This window comes from Megascapheus bottae, chromosome 11 (assembly GCF_031878675.1).
Source record: "Megascapheus bottae isolate mThoBot1 chromosome 11, mThoBot2.hap1, whole genome shotgun sequence".
NCBI lineage: Eukaryota > Metazoa > Chordata > Mammalia > Rodentia > Geomyidae > Megascapheus > Megascapheus bottae.
Window position 1 is genome coordinate 41,933,284 of NC_143519.1, and position 20,494 is coordinate 41,953,777.

The window sequence follows — 20,494 nt, forward strand, 5'->3', positions numbered from 1 at the left end:
TTTTCTGTGTATGTGGTGCTGAGGAATTGAACCTGAGTCCTTGTGCATTCTAGGCAAGCACTCTACCACTAGGCTAAACTCCCAGCCCCTTCTTCCTCTTTTTAAAGTAAATCATATATTCTTTTTTTTGATAATTAAGGCATTTTATTAGAAATAATTGTAAATAATTTCACAAAATAAGTCATATCTAAAACATTGAGAACCAATTAAATATACTTATAGTCTTTAACTTCTCTCCATTTTTACAATTATTTTTTTTCTCTTCCTCACATGAGCTTTATTTTTTATTTTTTTGTAAATCATATATTCTTCATTTATTTTTCTTTTTTTTGCTGATCCTGGAGCCTTGAACTGAGAGCCGGGGCACTGTCCCTGAGTCTGTGCTCAAAGCTAGCACTCTATTACATAAGACACAACACCACTTCTGCTTTTTATTAACATTGATTTTTACACCATAATTCAAATGATGTATTTAACAAACAAGTATTCAAGAAGGGAATCTATATACAATCACTGGCACTTAGATTTTAGAATATAATTAAAATTAGGCTGTGAATTTGTGTGTCATAAAGATATATTATTCTATATAATAAAATATGTCTTTAGTGCTTCTTTTTTTATTATTAACATTTTTTTTTTTTTGCCAGTCCTGGGCTTGAGCTCAGGGGCTGAGCACTGTCCTTCCTTGGACTTTGTCAAGGCTAGAGCTCTACCACTTGAGCTTCAGCACCACTTCCAGCTTTTTTCTATGTATGTGGTACCGAGGAATCGAAGCCGGGTCTTTGTGCATGCTAGGCAAGCACTCTACCACTAGGCCAAACTCCTGGCCCTTAACATTGATTTTTACATCATATTTCAAATAACATGTTTAACAAGCAAGTGTTCAAGAAAAGAATCTCTCTATATAATCACTGGCATTTAGTTTTTAGAACATAATCAAAATTAGGCTAAGGGTTTATATATCATAGATATATATTAATTTATGAAATAAAACATTGTCTATAGAGTCATAGGTTTTTATGTCTATGTAGTTATTTTTATATTTCCAATACCATGTTCATAGCATTGGGTATTTAAATATTGAGTCATCGCTCTTATACTGTTTGGCTCTAATAGCCACATATTAAGGCTACCATGCACCTTTTGTTCCTTTGGTCTTGACTTGTCTCACTCAACATGGTTCACTCTAGATTCATCCACTTCCTATAGTGCTTTTAAAAAAATTATTTTATTTTTTATTGTTGTGATAATGTAAAGAGGGGTTACAGTTACATTTGCCAGGTAGTAGGTGCATTACTTGTCACACACTGAAACTCCTTCTCCTGTTTTTGTTCCCATTTCCCTTCTTCTATCCCCGATAGCTTCTTTTTCAAGTTTTTTAATGTTATTTTTGCTCAGTCGTGGGGCTTGAACTCAGGCCTGGGTGCTGTCCCTGAGCTCTTCAGCTCAAGGCTAGGGCTCAACCACTTGGAGCCACAGCTCCACTTCCGGTGGTTAATTGGAAATAAGAGTCTCACAGACTTTCATGCCAACTGGTTTTGGACAGCAATCCTCAGATCTCAGCCTCCTGAGTAGTTAGGATTACAGGCATGAGCCACCAGCACTTGGCAAAATTTTATTATTAGTACAACATTGTAAAGGTAACTTAGTGACTAGTCTTTTCCCAGTAAACAGTGTACATTTAGATTTATAAATGTATAATATAAATGTAAAATTGCTGAAAATAGGAATAATAAAACCATTACTAACAACAGTAGCTTAAATGTATTGAGTGATTGATTACTATTCAGTGGGTTTTAGGCTTAGTGCTTTACATGCTGCATTGTCTCTGGTGGGTAATAGTCCTTCCTCACAAAGACAGCTCTTTGTAGTTTATTGGAGTGATTCCACAAAGCAAGAGTAGATCCTGTTTAGTGTCATACAGCTCCCTCTGTTCTCTAGAACCCTCAGTGGCAGCCTACAGTTGCTTTGACACTTTATACTCAACATAGATTCTCACTGCATTTGAGAAACTTAATTCGTGCTTGGGCACAGTCTTTTTATACTCAGGGATTATATTACCATTCAGGAATAGTTTATACAAATAAGAGCTGCCCTAATAAGACATATTTACCTACATCCTGGAGTGGAGAGAAAATATCAGGGACCTCCCTGATCACATTTGTCTACAGCTTTCTAGTAATTCCAAGAAGCCAGTTTTCTCACACCTGTTTCTTCTGCCTTGCTCTTCACAGGAATTTATGATACACGTACTGTTTCTGTATCAGGTAAAGGAAGGTATTGAGGATTAGAAGCATTAAGTAATTTTTCCACTTTTCACACTCCAGTTTACAAGTCAGTCTTCCTCTAGTGTACTTCACTATGTCTTAGATATAGCCTCATTTGAACCCTTCTTAACAAATTCCCCATCAAAGGGTCATGTTTCTACATTCATTATGATGCGATTTTGATCTTTGAAGAGAAAATATTTCTTTCAGATGAAACATCTGTATTTAGAAAAACAAGAGGCAATTTCTTTTTTTTTTTTCTTCCCGGTCCTGGGCTTGAGCTCAGGGCCTGAGCACTGTCCTTGGACTTTTCTCAAGGCTAGAGCTCTACCACTTGAGCCTCAGCACCACTTCCGGCTTTTTTCTATGTATGTGGTACCGAGGAATCGAAGCCGGGTCTTTGTGCATGCTAGGCAAGCACTTTAACCACTAGGCCAAACTCCTGGTCCCAAGAGGCAATTTCTTAAGGTTTTGGATTATGTCTTATATTGATTAACCTTGAAGACAAAATTGGAATTGAACCTAAAGGAGAATCCAGTTTTATTTTCCCCAGCTTTGTCCTTTCTATCAGGTCTAAAAGCAGCTTGTATTCAGGACTTACTCAGGTAAGTTAATACCTGATCTCTGGGCCATCCTGACCATGATCCTCTTGAGTACTTGTTTGGAGGTTCTTTTAGAGAAGCATAGATGCTCGTGTACTTATGACTGAAAAGCAGTCCTTTTTGATAGGATGTTTGTCCTCTTAGAGTGAGTGCACAGCTTCGGGATTGATGCACATGGAAGGGTGAGGGAAGAAGGTGGGGGGTGGGGATACCCTCCTAGCCAGTGAATCAAGCCTGATGACCAAAGGAGTAACAGATGTCACAGTCATAGTGTTTTCAAATCCCATTATAGCTGGGCATGGTGGCTCACACCTGTAATTCTAGCTACTCAGGAGCCTGAGATCTGAGGATTGAGATTTAAAGCCAGCCTGGGCACTTGAAGTCTGTGAGACTATTATCTCCAGTTAACCAATGGAAAACCAGAAGTGGCACTGTGGGTCAAGGGGTAGGGTGGTAGACTTGAGCTGAATAGCTTAGGGATAGCACCCAGGCCAGAGTTCAAACCCCACGACCCACCAAAAAAAAAAAAAATCCTATGATAACTCTTCTTCATGCTTCTTGTGTAGCTGGAATGATACACATGGTTGGGATGGCAGTGGGGTGGGAGCGTGGAGGTGGTTGAGGGGGATCACCAACCTTTTCCCAAGCTGGCCTTGAATGATAATCTTTCTGATTTCCACCATGTAGGTAGCTAAGATTACAGGTGTGAGTCACTGTGTTCAGCTTCTGAACTTGTAAAAGTGAGCTCTTGTCCTTGGGGCTCTTCTGAAATTGATAGGTAGCTCTGAAATTCTTTCCATTCTGGTGTAATTTCAAACTCTGCTGTGAGAGTGTAGGAGGGCGTGTCAGGGGATGGAAATGATAGGTGAAGGTAGTTTTTGTTTGGCTAATATTTGGGTGTGGTTTGTCAGGTTTTTGTGTTAAATCTTGGGAGAGCAAGCTACTTTTTTTTTTTTTTGCCAGTCCCAGGGCTTGAACTCAGGGCCTGAGCACTGTCCTTGGGCTTTCTTAAGGCAAGAGCTCTACCACTTGAGCTGCAGTGCCATTTCCAGCTTTTTCTATGTATGTGGTACCAAGTAATTGAAGCCAGGTCTTTGTGCATGCTAGGCAAGCACTCTACCAACCTACTTTTAACAGCTCAGATATTTCTTTTGCTGGTAGTTAAGAGATTCAAGTAAGAAAATGTGTGGTTGAAGCTTAGCGCTGGTGGCTCATGCCTGTAATCCTAGCTGTTCAGGGTGCAGAGATCTCAGGATCGTGGTTCAAAGCCAGCCCAGGAGCGAAAGTCTAGGAGACTCTTATCTCCAGTTAACCACCAGAAAACTGGAAGTGGTGCTGTGATCAAGTGGTGAAGCACCAGCCTTAAGCTGAAGAGCTAGATTATAGGCCTGAGCTATCAGCACCTGGCTATGTTTATACTTTGAGAGTAGCATTTAATATAGAGAGGACCTCATTTAATGTGTTAATACTAATAGCGTTAATTAATCTCTTTTATCTTTAAGAACAACTGAGATGCTAATCATCTTGAGTTAAATTCAGAGAAATTTGAAATTTCTTAAATATCTTTCTTTAAGCTTCCAATGGATGACTTGTGCAGTTTAACATCCCAGTCGCTGTCCACTGAGCCGGCTTCAGTAGTGCCTGAGTCTACAGAAGACATTCTCTTGAAGGGCTTCACTTCCTTAGAAATGGCAGATGAAAGAATTGAGACTGCACAGCAGGTAAATGAATGTACCTGTTTTATTTGTTTATTTACCTTTTTTTGCTTGTCCTAGGGCTTGAGCCTGGTCACTGTTCTGTGCCTCTCTGTGCTCAAGGCTAGTGCTCTACCACCTGAGCCACGGTGCCACTTCAAACTTTTTCTGAATAGTTTACTGGAAATAAGAGTCTCATGAACTTTTTTGCCTGGGCTGGCTTCACCATGAATCTCAAATCTCAGCTTCCTTAGGATTATAGGCATGAGCCCCTGGTGCCTGGGTGAATGTACCATTTTTCCTGAAAATGTTTATATGTTTCAGGACAGGCTTAAAAAAAGTTTCTTGCCTGGTGCCATGACTTACGCCTGTAATCCTAGCTACTCAGGAGGCTGAGATCTGAGGATCAAGGTTCAAAGCCAGCTCAGCACAAGAACCTAAGACTTAAAAAATTTATTTTTTTAAATTGTAATTAATAGAAGGACTACATTATATTCGCCCAATAGAAGGTGCATTACTTCACAAACATTGCTACTCTTTCTCGTGTTTTTGTCCCCATTTCCCTCCCTCCACCTTCTCCCCTCATCTTGTTTTCCCCCCTTCCCTATCCTATTTCAAATAAACAACTAAACATAATCAGATTACAAGGTAAGATACTGTAACAATATGAGATAACCAAGGGACAACATAAGAGATGAGAAATAACATAGTACATTAAGAACAACAATCACACATTATATGGCTCTAATGTTTCTATATCCTGGAGGTCCTTTCATTTAGCCTCATCCTATATGGCCTTTTGTATCTAGGTTTTGCCTTAACTTCTGTCCAAGAAGATTTATACTAATTATGACAAATGAGGGAAACTATTGAGCCTATGTTCCTTTGGGTCTGGCTTACTTCACTTAATATGATTTTTTCTTTGCTTTGCATTTCATTCATTTTTTCCATATATTTTTTATTGTAATTAATAGAAGGGTTACATTATATTCATCAGATAGAAGGTGCATTACTTCACAAACATTGATACCCTTTCTCATGACATGGTCCCCATTTCCCTCCTCCCCTCTCCCCACTTATCTTGATTTCCCCCGTTCCCTATCCAATTTCAAATAACCACTTAAGCATAAAATATCTCAGATAACAAGGTGAAATATTGTAACAATATGAGATAACCAAGGGACAGCAAAAGAGATGAGAGATAACATAGTACATTAAGGACAACAATTATTATATGGCTTTCGTTTCTATATCCTGGGGGTCCTTACATTTAGCGTCATACTATATGGCCTTATGTATCTAGATTCTGTTCTATTGTAAATCTCTGCTATGAGAGCCCAAGGTTTCTAGTGATTATGACAAATGAAGGAAACCATTGAGCCTATGTTGCTTTGAGTCTGGCTTACTTCACTTAATATGATTTTTTCTAAGTCTTTCCATTTCCTTACAAATGGGGCGACGTCATTCTTTCTGACAGCAGCATAGAATTCTATTGTGTATAAATACCACATCTTGTTGATCCACTCATCAACTGAGGGACATCTGGGTTGGTTCCATATCTTACAAAAGAATCTAAGACTCTTACCTCCAATTAATTTCTAGAAAACACAAAGTGGGGCTTGGCTCAAGGCTAGGGTGGTAGCCCTAGCTTACTTTACTTAATATGATTTTTTTCCAAGTCTTTCCATTTCCTTACAAATGGGGCAATGTCATTCTTTCTGATGGCAGCATAGAATTGCATTGTGTATCTTACCAGCACAACCATGTTCATCACAACATTATTCACCATAGCTAAATATGGAACCAACCCAGATGCCCCTTAGTAGATGAATGGATCATGAAGATGTGGCATGTATACTAAGGGGTTTTATTGGGTTTCTGATGTGTATATATATGTATGTATACATATACATGTACATATGTATACATATATGTATATATGTACATGTGTATATATACATTACATTGTACAAATCTTAATACTGCCTTTTCCCTCTCCCCAAACCCTCTGTTGACTAGTAGCTGTTATTGAGATTCCTTATGCTATCTTTATACATAGTTGCAATGTATTTCAAAATCATTCACCCTCCATCTTTCTTTTCTCACTGTGAGTGCCCCTCAGTTTCTTAATATCTGTGTCTTAAATGTCTGTAGTGTTATTTTTGAGTTTCTACTTTTATATTTCTTACTAGATAATACTAATTGATACTTATCTCAAGTCCTATTTTATTAGTATTGGTGGCAAACTAGTTAGTAGCATTAACCTGGGGGCTTGAATTCTGGACCCATGCACGGTCCCTGAGTTCTTCAGCTCAAGGCTAGCACTCTACCAATTTGAGCCACAGTGCCACTTCTGCTTTTCTGGTGGTTAGAGATAAGAGTCTCATGGACTTTTGTGCCCTGGCTGGCTTTGAACCGCAATCCTCAGATCTCAGCCTCCGGAGTAGCTAGCAACCCACGCCTGGCTAGAACATTTATTTATTTATTTATTAACATATTGTTTCTTTAATGATGTTCCTTATTTGTTTCTGGAAATGACCAGTTTTCTTAATATCCTTTTCTTAGCATGTAGGTATTATGTATGTATTATATATGTTTAAACCTAATTATTGGTGAGTGAATTTAAACAATACAGCTTAGTTAGTACCTACTCTTTTGATTGATAATTCAGCATGTAGTCACTTTTCATGTCAGTTTTTCATTTGGTTGATAACAATATAGTACTCTTTTTTTTCTTCCAGTTTTTCTCATGGTTTGCAAAGCTGCAAACTCAGATGGATCAGGATGAAGGAACTAAATATAGGTATGTGTGGCTCTTATACTTGTTAGCTATCTTAAGTTTTAGTCATCTCAACATTTCTTGCTCTGTATCTTTACATAAATAAAGTTGCAAAGACATTCTTTTTTTTTTTTTTTTTTTGCCAGTCCTGGGCTTGAGCTCAGGGCTTGAGCACTGTCCTTGGACTTTCTCAAGGCTAGAGTTCTACCATTTGAGCCTCAGCACCACTTCCGGCTTTTTTCTATGTATGTGGTACTGAGGAATTGAACCCGGGTCTTCATGCATGCCAGGCAAGCACTTGAACCACTAGGCCAAACTCCCGGCCCGCAAAGATGTTCTTAACAGCTACATTTTTCTTTAAGAGTAGCCAGAGAAAGGATTTTATTATATAACTACCATGAGAAGTTATATCATTTTTTTCTTTTGAAAGAACTGAGTTCAGGTAGGTGTTTCACAGGCATCCTGAGAAGTATTTGTTGGCTTTCTAAAGGGAAGCATCTGAAAAAGACAAAGATGGCATTTAGGTTGGGTTTAACTCTCTCCTTTGTGTGTCCTGATAACATGGGAAAAAGTTTCTAGCTGATCTTGGGACTGTAGGTTCCACATTCAATCTCAACATTTATTGATGCCTTTTATTGTGTAGACACTGTGTTAGGCTCTTTGATACATGATCTCATTTAATCTCCATAGCATCTGGGTGAGGAAAGATATTAGTAATTCCCATTTCACAAATGTGTACACATAGGCCTGGAAATAGTAAGTGAGCAGTTCATTGTTTGGATTTAGGCAGACCTGGAATTTGAGCTCTCTCATCTTCTAACTCAAATCGAGAATTCTTTTTACAACATGACATCATGTTTCAAAAATGGCAACGATCTGTGGGATTGACTTTACTTGCTGCCTTGGAATGTTTGTGTGTGTGTGTGTGTGTGTGTGTGTGTGTGTGTGTGTGTTCCTTTCTTTGAAAATCAAACCAGTGATTTATTAAAGCCAGGTGAAGGTTTTAAAATTACTTCCTTTTATTGCTTATAGTATGGAAACAATTTTGTAAGGGAGGCTTTGCTGTATTTCTGAATAGAATCAGCTTTTGTTAAGTAGCTCATACTTTCCTCCTGTAGTTCAAGTCTTTGTTGTTTTATTAACTATGGTCACACTGGGGGAAAATATTATTGCCAATCCCCTTTTGGTTCTGTTTTCTAGACAGATGAGGGATTGCTTGTCTGGGTTTCAGGAGCAGTGCGATGCTATACTGACTGAAGTGAACAGTGCCCTGCAGCACCTGGAGTCACTGCAGGAGCAGTATCTTTTTGTGTCCAATAAAACAGGAACTCTCCATGAGGCTTGTGAACAGCTCCTAAAAGAACAGGTAACTGGGCAAAGGGCACACTGGGTATAAAAGGAAGATTATGTTGAACACTGTATTTTTCAGTCTACTTTAGTAATTTCCTTAATTTAGCCAAGTAGATGTTGAACATTACGATGCGTGATACCTCTGCTAAGCATTTATGTTGCTAAAAGGCCAACTTACTTTCATTAATAATAGACCCACATAAACAAGCTTTTCTGTAATGTTAAGTCTCAGTACAGTTTCATAGTGTGGTGGATGATGTACTGATTGCACTGCAGGCTGTTACTGACATTTTTCAAGCACTCAGGATGGCTGCAGCAGATCAGCTGATCAGTGTTACACCTAAACTCATGATCTGGAGCGAGAGCATTCGCGTTACTATATCTCAGGATTGCTCCTATAGTTATTTTTGTGTGCTTTTAAAAATCTAAATGTCTAACAAATCTATTAAATAATTTTGGTATGAGAATGTTAATTCTTATATGTTCTTATAATAATTGATTTTTCTTTTTTAAAAAATGCAAGTCGGAACTTGTTGATCTGGCTGAAAACATTCAACAAAAACTTTCCTATTTTAATGAATTGGAAACTATTAACACAGTAAGTGATTTTTACATTTTTATAAAGTTTGTGATTTTTGTTTTATCCCTTTTTAGTACAGTCTTCTAATTTTAAATTGGCTTGAGTGATATTTTAACTTAATAAGGTATTTGTAACCAAGGGACCTACATTACCTGTTGTACAATTTTTCAATATTATTTAAGTAGTATTTCTTAAATTGTGTTATTTAAAAAATATCTTTGTTGATTGTCCCTTCTAACATCTCGTCTGTAAGCTGAAAACATTAAGAAAAGAAATACTCCATTTTAAATCTTTATGTGATTATGGTTGCTATAATAGTAGTTATGACATTAAAAAATTCTCATATTTTAATTTGGAGAAACATATAATCTTGATAAAGTATCCTGAATTCCAAATAATAGCCAATATAGGCTGGTATGTAAATTATATTTCTAAATGTTCCTGACTCATAAATTATAGTAATTATAGGTAAAGTATGTTATAATAACGATTAAAGTTTAATAAATACAGTAATAAAACTGGCATCCAGTTAGCATGGAGTGCAGTGGAACTGAATTCATTGGTATACTTGCATATCAAGATAAATATTGACTAGGCCGGGTGCAGTTGGCTTACACCTGTAATCCTAGCTACTCAGGAGGCTGAGATCTGAGGATCCAGGTTCAAAGCCAACCCCAGGCACAATAGGACCTGAAACTCCAATTAACCTCTAGAAAATGGGGAGTGGGGCTTGGCTAAAGGGTAGGGTGGTAGCCTTGACCTGAAGAGCACAGGGACAGCTCCCAGGCAGAGTTGAAGCCCCATGACCCACACACACAAAAAAAGATAAATATTGACTAGTAATATTTGACTTTTTTGTGTGTGGTTCTTGGGATTGAACCCAGACCCTCCTTTTAGGCAGGTGCTTTATAATGGAATCTCTTCTTTCCTACTCCTAGGAGTAGGAATGCTCAACAAACTATGAGCACTACAAGTAGTCAAAAGTAGAATAATCATAAATGTTACCTTGTAGAAAGTAGGGATAAGTAGTTGATGTATTTCATCATATGTGTAGTTGATAATAAAAATATTTGCTAGCTTGTACAGGATTCTATTAAAGTTTCTTAGGTATAAACTCAATTAAATTAGTATTGTTTCCTATTTATTTTTCTTTATTGTTATACATGGACTTACTTGAAGATAATTTTAATGACTTTTAAATTTTACTGTTAAAAATATTATACAATTTTAGATCTCAAAGGAAATATGTTAATACTAATTCATAATTTTCAACTATTTTTTTTTGGTCAATCTTTTTTCCACTTGAAGAAACTGAATTCTCCTACGTTATCTGTGAATAGTGAAGGATTTATACCTATGCTGGCCAAATTAGATGATTGTATAATGTATATTTCATCCCATGTAAGTTTTTTTTTTTTCTGTTTGGTGGTATTGGGGTTTGAACTCAGGACTTTGTGTTCCCTAGACAGGTGCTATAACACTTGAGCCATATCTCCAATACAATATGATGTTAGGAAATCTTAATATTCCTATTACATAACTTCTACTATAAAATAGTAATTTTTTTCTGTGGGGAAAATAGTCACACCTTTTAGCCATGGCTTCTGCATCTGTGGATTCAACCACAGACTTAACTATGAATGGAAGACTTAGGAAAAAATAAACTGAACATGTATGCTATTTGTTATTGCTTCTCCCTGAACAATATAGTGTGCCACCTGTTCAAAAAATTCATGTTGTATTAGGTGTCGTATGTAATCTACAATTATTTATCTGAAGTATATGGGATGACACACGTAGATTATATGGAAATACTATGCCATTTTATGTAAGGGACTTGAGCATTCACAGATTTTGATATCCTTGAGGGTCCTAGAATCAGCCCTCTATGAGGATTGAGTATATATAGTATTTGTCACATGTTGGACAACGGCAGCAATAAGGTCTTTGTTGTCAGGAGTGGAATAAAAGGTGCTTTGAAACAGACTCTATGGAGATCTCAAATAGTAAAATTCCTTATAATGATTAAGCCAGGGGCCAGGAGTTTGGCCTAGTGGTAAGAGTGCCTGCCTATCATGCACAAAGGCCAGGGATCAATTCCTTGGTATCATATACATAGAAAAAAGCTGGAAGTGATGCTATGGCTCAAGTGGTAGAGCTCTAGCCTTGAGAAAGCCCAAGGACAGTGCTTTGTCCCTGGGCTCAAACCTAAGAATGGCAAAAAAAAAAAAAAAAAAAAAGTCAAAGCCCAACAAAATAAGCACCAGGAAATGAGTACTTGCAAGAGGTGGTGGTGGGGCCCAGGGGAAAGTTGGATGATGAAGGGAAGAAGGAGAGGAAAAAGCAGTCAAAATTCACTGTCCATACTACAGAATTAAGAAAAATAAGGGAGGGGGTGTGTTGATGGGGCAACACAGATCAAACACAGATCGAGATGCATTTTATTCATGAATTATTTTGTTAAAAGGCAAAAACATTCAATACATGCCCTATAAAATAAAGAAAAGCAAGGGAAAAGAAAAGTAAGTTGGGAGGGATGAGTTAGAATGTTGAAAGGAGTTTCCTTTCCTGTCCCTATATAAGTGTTTTTTAAAAATTTATCAATGTTTGTTTCTTCTTTGTAAATCCTTCTCTTTGTTTTACAGCCTAATTTTAAAGATTATCCTGTATACTTACTGAAGTTTAAACAATGTCTTTCTAAAGCTTTGCACCTCATGAAGATATACACTGTGAATACACTACAGACCCTCACAAATCAGTTACTAAAAAGGGTGAGTTAATCTTAAGAGCAGCTTGGTTTTTGATTCGCTTATCTACAGTATTCCTTAGAAATTAGTATTTTGCAATTCTAACTACCATCTTTTTTTTTTTTTTTGTCAGTAGTGGGGCTTGAACTATGGGACTGGGCGCTGGAGATAAGAGTCTCATGAACCTTAGTACCTGGGCTGGCTTTGAATGGTGATCCTCAGATCTCAGCCTCCTGAGTAGCTTGTGTTACAGGCATGAGCCACTGTGCCTGACACTACCGTTTTATTTATAATAGAAGGGGCCATATTATATATATCCATTCTAGTCTTATTTTCAAATATTATATAACATATAACATAAAACATTGTAACGTATACCATATAGTATAAAAAGTCCCTAGAAATATTTTGTAAATTAAAAAAATTGAGGAAATGGTGCTGGGACTCAAAAGTGGTAGAGTGGTAGCCTTGAGCACAAAAGCTCAGGGGCAGCACCCAGGCAGAGTTTAAGCACTGCAATAACAAGGAAAAAAGAAGTAAATCAGATTTTAGTCAGGTGCCAGTGGCTTATACCTGTAATCCTAACTACTTAGGAGGCTGAGATCTGAAGTTTGTTGTTTAAAGCCAGTCTAGGCAAAAAAGTCTGTGAGACACTTATCTCCAGTAAAACTACTCAGAAAAAGCTGGAAGTGGTGAGGTGGCTCAAGTGGTAGAGCACTAGTGTCGAATACAAAGGGGCTGAGTGGCAGTGCCCAGGCCCTGAGTTCAAACCCCAGAACTGGAAAAAACAATAAAGAAAACAAAAACAATTAAGGGTAGAACCGAAGTTGCTTTACCATTGAGCTACATCTCCAGCCTTTCTTTCTTCCCTCCCTCCCTTCCTCCCTCCTTCCCTCCCTTTTTGTCTGTCTGAACTCTGGGCCTGGGCACTGTCCCTGAGCTCCTTAGCTCAAGACTACTGCCCTACCTCTTGAGCCACAAGGCCATTTCTGGTTTTCTGGTGGTTAATTGTCAGTAAAAGTCTCTCTTGGACTTTAGTGCTCACACTGGCTTTGAACCTTGATCCTCAGATCTCTGCCTGGGGCTTGAACTCAGGGCCTGGGCACTATCATTGGGCTTTCTCTAGGCTAGCCCTCTACCACTTGAGCCACAGTACCTCTTCTGGCTTTTTCCGTGTATGTGTGTATATGGCATCAAGGAATTGAACCCAGAGTTTCATGCATACTAGGCAAGCACTCTACCACCAGGCCATATTCTCAGCCCCTTCTTTTCTTTTTGGGGGGACTAGAGGTTGAACCTGGGGCATTGCAGTTGCTAGGTAAGCACTTTGCTACTGAGCTCCATCCCAGGCATATTTGCCTGTGGTTGTTTAGGAGCAGAAATAAATAAAGAAGAAGACAAACTAGTTACAAGTTACAGTATATGTTAGAAAATTAATAGTCTCTTATGTAGGTTAGAAAATAAGAGTAATGTTCACTAGGATAGTCCTTGGGTGTAGTTCCTTCTTAAGAAAATAAAACTATAAAGGATATATTTAATTTATTTTTATTTTTATTTTATTTTATTTTTTTTTTGCCAGTCCTGGGCTTGAGCTCAGGGCCTGAGTGCTGTCCTTGGACTTTCTCAAGGCTAGAGCTCTACCACTTGAGCCTCAGCACCACTTCTGGCTTTTTTGTATGTATGTGGTACCAAGGAATCGAACCCAGGTGTTCATGCATGCTAGGCAAGCACTTTAACCACTAGGTCAAACTCCCAGCCCCATATTTTATTTTTTAAGATTACTTTCTAATGAAATCTGTAGGATTTTCTTGATTTTATAATTCAAAGCTAGTGATTTTGGTTTGCATTTTTCTATTCTCATTGCTCTTGGCTGACATGACAGCTAAACTATATATCAGTAAGTTTAGGAAACTGATGCTCTGCTAAGTGCTTTCCAATATTGAACTTCACTAAAGATTTGTGTGTGTGAGTGCCTTATGGTAATTAATGAGTGTGCTGTATCTCAGAAAGGCTAAGTAATTTGTCCAATCTTACATGTAATAAATAACAGTATGAATTCTAATTTAGGGCTGTTTACTGCCAAAATTCAAGTAATATAGAATAAATCTTAAATATAAGGGAGAGATGTTGCTGTTCATAACTATTTCTCATTTGTAGCAATGAAATTATGTAATCTCAGATTTTTCTAAGTTAATATGGAGGCTATATAGAACATAACATGAATATTTATTATTATATTTTCTGAGTCTTTATTTGCTAATTGTCCTCTATGTTTCTTTAGGATCCTTCATCTGTACATAATACAGACAATGCCTTTACACTATTTTATGTGAAATTTCGAGCTGCTGCCCCCAAAGTCAGAGTAAGTCCATTGGCATAAATAGAGTGTTGCCATGAAATGTTCTCAGCCAGCCCTTTGGAGATCTTTTGCTTATATCAGGGATGTGAACAGGAATGAATAGATGGCATTATCTCTTCATATTTCAACAGGGTATCAAAGAGGTGTGTCCTGGGGAAGGGTTCTAGATGCAAGTAGTATAGACTCGAGAGGGTTGATAAGGGTATTTTATACAGAAAACATTACACGGAAGGCTTCAGAGTCAAAAAAGAGATGTATTTGGGAAGAATCCATGGATTCATTGAGACAGAAATGCAGTGTGTTTAGAGTGAATGCAGGTGTGATGAGAAGGAAGACAGAGCAATTAGATACAAGCCTGGGTCTGTAAAGTATAAAAACAACTAGACTGTCTTTGAGATACCTTCTATGCTTAAGATCCTGAGTTGAGGTATCTACCCATCTTTTTTTGGTGCCAATCCTAGGGCTTGAATTTAGGGACTAGACACTGTCTCCTGATTTTTTGCTCAAGGCCAGCACTCTGTCACTTGGTCCTCAGTTCTATTTCTGACTTTTTAGTGGTTAATTGCAGTTAAGAGTCTCATGGTTTTTCTAGTTTTGAACCAGATCTCAGATCTCAGCCTCTTGAGTAGCTAGGATTACAGGTATAAGCAACCAGCACCCAACTTAGAAAAGCATTTTAAGTGAATTGCTTCCTAAAATGTATTTTAGCAGAACACATCAAAGTCTGTTTTGATCCAGTAAATTGGGTTCTTCAGTAGAGGGGTAGATGGTCTTATTATACCACTGTTCTAAGAGAAGAAAATCCTATCTCAGAAAGGTGAACTAGAGCTTTCCAGGGGTTAAACGATGGAGTTTGAACCTAACCAGTCATGGGGATCCTTTAGAAACACCTTAAATTTCTGAACAGTAGAATTGTTGACCTAGGGTCCATCACTTAATATGATAATATGTAGCCAACTTTACATAATGTTTTGTATATTATGTATAGTGATTGAGATTTATTAGCAGTCAGAAGTTACTACAGCTTTCTATGCATATTACTGTAAAATGGATGATTATTTAATGGTGCCAATGTTATTTCTTAATAGTTAAGAATATAAAACAATATATAGTATAATTCTAGTTTTAAAAATAAATGTAGAACTGTAGGTGTAAAATAATTAAGTGTCATAACTTTTAAATATATGGCTTTAAACATTTTTTGGGAGGGGTGTTGGTTGTGGGGCTTGAACTTAGGTCCTGGACTCTGTCCCTGAGCTCTTCTGCTCAAGATTAGCACTCTACCACTCTGAGCCATGGCTCTACTTCTGGTTTTTGAGGAATTAATTGGAGATAAGAATTTCACATGGCCTTTTCTGCCTGGGCTGGCTTTGAACCATGATCTTCAGATCTCAGCCTCCTGAGGCAGCTAGGATTACAGAAATGAGCCACTGTTGCCTGGTGTTTTTTTTTTTATTATTAAATTTAATTGTTGGGGTGATATACAAAGGTGTTACAGTTAAATTCATCAGGTAGTGGGTACATTACTTCTTGAACATTGATACCCCTTCCAATGTTTTTCTCCTACTTTCCCTCCCCCAACCCCTCCTACTCATCTTGTTTTTCCTTTACCTTCCCTATTTCAAATAAATAAATGTATATATAATATACCAAGTACCAAAGTCAGCTACAGTAACATGAGATAAACCTTGAGGGAAAAAGAAGAGAAAAGAAATGGCTTCACATAGTACATTAAGAACAACAATCACAAAGACAAACCTCTTGTTTCCGTATCCTGGAGTACATTTCACTTAGCCTCATCCTATATGGACATACGTACATAGCTTTTGAGATATTATGATCCTCTGTTAGGAAAACCATGGAGCTTATGTTTCTTTGGGTCTGGCTTACTTCATTTCATATGATTTTTTTCTGAGTCTTTCCATTTCCTTACAAATGGGGCAATGTCATTCTTTCTGATGGCAACATAGAATTCCATGATGTAAATATATCACATCTTCATGATCTATTCATCTACTGTGGGACATCTGGGTTGGTTCCATAACTTAGCTATGGTGAATAATGCTGCAATGAACATGGTTGTACTGGTAGGTTTAGTATGGTTTTGTTTCTGGATATTCGGGTTGATGCACAGAAGTGGATTGCTGGGTAATAGGGGAGCTCTATATTTTTAGTCTTTTGAGGAATGGCCATACTGCTTTCCAGAGTAGTTAGACAAGTTTACATTCCCACCAACAGCAGTAGCAATCCCTCTGGCCACATCCCCGCCAGCATCTGTTGTTATTAGATTTCTTGATCTTGACCATTCTAACTGGAGTGAGGTGAAATCTCACAAAGTTGCTTTGATTTGCATTTCTTTTATGGCCAGAGATGTGGAGCATTTCTTCATGTGTCTATTGACCGTTTTTATTTCCTCTTCAGAGAAGTCTCTCTTTAAGTCTTTAGCCCACCTTTTAATGGGATGGTTGTTCTTTTGAGAGTTTGTTTTTGAAAGATTTAATTTTTTGAGCTGTTGGTATATTTTAAATATAAGACCCTTGTCTGTTATATGGCAAGACCTTTTCCCTCTCTGTGGGCTTTCTATTTATCTTGCTGCCTAATGTTCTTTGCCATACAGAAGCTCTGCAGGTTTTTTTTTTTTTTTTTTTTGCCAGTCCTGGGGCTTGAAATCAGGGCCTGAGCACTGTTGACTGTCCTTGGGCTTTCCAAGACCAGAGCTCTACCACTTGAGCTACAACACCACTTCTAGCTTTTTCTGTGCATGTGGTACCAAAGAATCAAACTCAGGGGTTTGTGCATGCTGGGTGAGCACTGTACTACTAGGCCATGCTCCCAGTCCTGGTTTTAAACTTTTAAACTTACTTACATATGTATGTATGTATGTATGTATGTATGTATGTATGTATGTATGTATGTATGTATGTTTGTATATATGTATGCATGCATGCATGCATGTTTTGCTAGTCCTGAGCTTGAGCTCAGGGCCTGAACTCTGTCTTTGGACTTTCTCAAGGCTAGAGCTCAGCACACTTTCGGCTTTTTTCTATATATTTGTGGTACTGAGGAATTGAACCTGGGTCTTCGTGCATACAAGGCAAGCACTCTACCATTAGGCCAAACTCCTGGCCTATATTTATATTTTTTAAGTGAATGTGTGATGAAGTTATAGTCAGAAAGTAATGAAAAGTACAGTTAAAGTAAATGGCTACATATTTTTCTTTATTCTGCAGACTCTTATTGAACAGATAGAACAGCGATCTGAAAAAATACCTGAGTAAGTACCCAGAAGATCTTTGGCTGCCAAATTATTTTGTATTTTTGCAAATCTGGTTATGGTCCTCTTATTTTCTGAGCAATTGCTTTCAAGCTTGTTCTTGTGTCATACTCTGTAACAGACTCTGAGTTCAGGCCCCACAATCGACCAAAACAGAAAAATTAGACTTCACTAAAGATTTAAAAATATAATCTTTTCAGTGGCTCTCTAAATAAGTCATACTATCCCTTCATTATGAGGATGCTTTACAATGATATTTCTAACCACTTTAGGTGGGTAGAAGAGGTGACCATTATTACTTTGTGGTAGTACCAGGGCTTGAACTCAGAATCTTGCACTCTCACTTTGTTTTCTTGCTAATGGCTAGTACTCTACCTTTTGAGTCATTCTTCCAGTTCAGCTTTTTGCTGATTAATTGGAAATATAGCCTTTTGGACTTTTTTTTTTTAATCTGCACTAGCTTCAGATCATTGTTTCACTGTTTTGAATAGCTAAGATTTCAAGTGTGAGCCATTGGCTGCCTGGCCCTATTCTGGGATCTGCCTGGCCCTATTCTGGATCTAAAGTGAGATTTAATTTACATATCTAAAATCAAAAGTTTCCACCAAAGTCTTTTTTTATTTGCCTTTCACCAGATACCAACACCTGCTAAATGATATCCACCAGTGTTACCTTGATCAACGGGAACTCCTTTTGGGTCCTAGTATTGCCTGTACTGTCTCAGAATTAACTAGCCAGAACAACAGAGATCATTGTGCCTTGGTAAGTTGCTACCTATTTTTGTTTAATGTTAATTCTACCTTCGAGCTATTTTGATATCTTACCTGATTTGCCTTTCTCTTTTTCTCTTTTTTTTCATATATTTTTTATTGTAATTAATAGAAGGGTTACATTATATTCACCAGATAGAAGGTGCATTACTTCACATACATTGATACCCTTTCTCATGTCTTGGTCCCCATTTCCTTCCCCGCCCCACCTCATCTTGTTTTCCTTCCTTCACTATCCAATTTCAAATAACCAAATACAAATATATCCAATATATCAGATAACAAAGTGAAATACTATAACAATATGATATAACCAAGGGGCAGCAAAAGAGATGAGCGATAACATAGTACATTAAGGACAACAATCACTCATTATATGGTTTTTGTTTCTATATCCTAGAGGTCCTTTCATTTAGCGTCATACTATATGGCCTTTTGTATCTAGGTTTTGCTCTATTGCAAATCTCTGCTATGAGAGCCCAAGGTTTCTACTGATTATGACGAATGAGGGAAACCATTGAGCCTAAGTTCCTTTGAGTCTGGCTTGCTTCACTTAATATGAGTTTTTCTAAGTCTTTCCATTTCCTAACAAATGAGGCGATGTCATTCTTTCTGACAGCAGCATAGAATTCCATTATGTACAAATACCACATCTTGTTGATCCACTCATCAACTGAGGGACATCTGGAATGGTTCCATATCTTTGCTATGGTAAATAGTGCTGCAATGAACATCATTGTGTAGTGAATTTAGTATGTCCTTGTTTCTGGACAATTGGGTAAATGCCTAGTAGTAGAATTGCCGGGTCATAGGGAGCTTTATGTTTAGTCTTTATTTTTTTATTTTTTATTTTTTTTTGCCAGTCCTGGGCTTGAGCTCAGGGGCTGAGCACTGTCCTGGGACTTTCTCAAGGCTAGAGCTCTACCACTTGAGCCTCAGCACCACTTCCAGCTTTTTTCTATGTATGTGGTACCGAGGAATTCAACCCGGGCCTTCGTGCATGCTAGGCAAGCACTCTACCACTAGGCCAAACTCCCGGCCCATATGTTTAGTCTTTTGAGGAACTGCCATACTGCTTTCCATAGTGGTTGAAGGAGTTTGCACTTCCACCAACAGTGTAGTAGTGATCCCTCCTGGCCACATCCCCTCCAGCATCTGTTGTTATTAGTTTTCTTGATCCTGGCCATTCTAACTGGAGTGAGGTAGAATCTTAGAGTTGTTTTGATTTGCATTTCTTTTATGACCAGAGATGTTGAGCATTTCTTCATGTGTCTGTAGGCTATTTTTGTTTCTTCTTCAGAGAAGACTCTCTTTAAGTCTTTGGCCCATCTTTTAATGGGATGGTTGTTACTTTGGAGATTAGTTTTGGAGTGATTCAATTTTTTGACTTGTTGATATATTTTAGATATGAGGCCTTTGTCCATTGTATGGTTGGTGAAGATCTTCTCCCACTCTGTATGCTTCCTAATTAATTTACTAGCTATCTCCTTTGCCATACAAAAGCTCTGCAGTTTAATGCAGTCCCACTTATCCAGCCTTTCTCTGATTTGTTGTGATTCTTGGTCCTTATTAAGAAAGTTTCGACCTGTGCCAAGGAGGCCTAGTGTATCTCCTATTCCTTCTTGTAAAGTTTTCAGAATGTCGGCTTTTACCTCCAGGTCTTTGATCCATTTGGAGTTAATTCTAGTTGATTTGCCTTTCTGTTGTAGTAATGTTTTGTCAAATTTGGTTGTGTCCCTGATCTTTCTGATAAGTTGTCTCCAAACTTAATTTGTATCACACAGTTTATTTTAGGGACGTGCTTTCAGTTTCCATATCAACAAACTGATTTTGTTTTCCAGATAGGGCAGATTAACTTAGTAATTATAGCCTTACTCAACTTTGCAAAATATTCACATTTTATTTTAATTAATTACATTTTGTGTCAGTCCTGGGGCTTGAACTTAGAACCAGGGTGGTATTCCTGAGCTTTTGTACTCAAAGCTAGTGCTCTGCCACTTGAACCGTTGCTCTACTTTTGGCAAAGAAGAGTCTCAGGGACTTTCCTGTCTGGGCTGGTTTTGAACCTTGAT

The 20,494-nt window shown here is 37.7% G+C and overlaps 1 protein-coding gene across 2 annotated transcripts in view; it reads left to right on the plus strand.

Moving 5' to 3' along the window:
* Cog3 (component of oligomeric golgi complex 3) overlaps positions 1–20,494 on the plus strand; it is a 62,128-nt gene that overhangs the window by 11,813 nt on the left and 29,821 nt on the right. For both annotated transcript variants that reach the window (XM_090342106.1, XM_090342105.1), the window contains exons 2-10: positions 4,444–4,590; positions 7,305–7,366; positions 8,543–8,708; positions 9,216–9,290; positions 10,581–10,673; positions 11,918–12,043; positions 14,301–14,381; positions 17,609–17,652; positions 18,288–18,414. In XM_090342106.1, coding sequence (XP_090198232.1) covers positions 4,450–4,590; positions 7,305–7,366; positions 8,543–8,708; positions 9,216–9,290; positions 10,581–10,673; positions 11,918–12,043; positions 14,301–14,381; positions 17,609–17,652; positions 18,288–18,414 — 915 coding nt within the window. In that variant the 5' untranslated portion in view covers positions 4,444–4,449. The remainder of the gene's footprint in view (positions 1–4,443; positions 4,591–7,304; positions 7,367–8,542; positions 8,709–9,215; positions 9,291–10,580; positions 10,674–11,917; positions 12,044–14,300; positions 14,382–17,608; positions 17,653–18,287; positions 18,415–20,494) is intronic.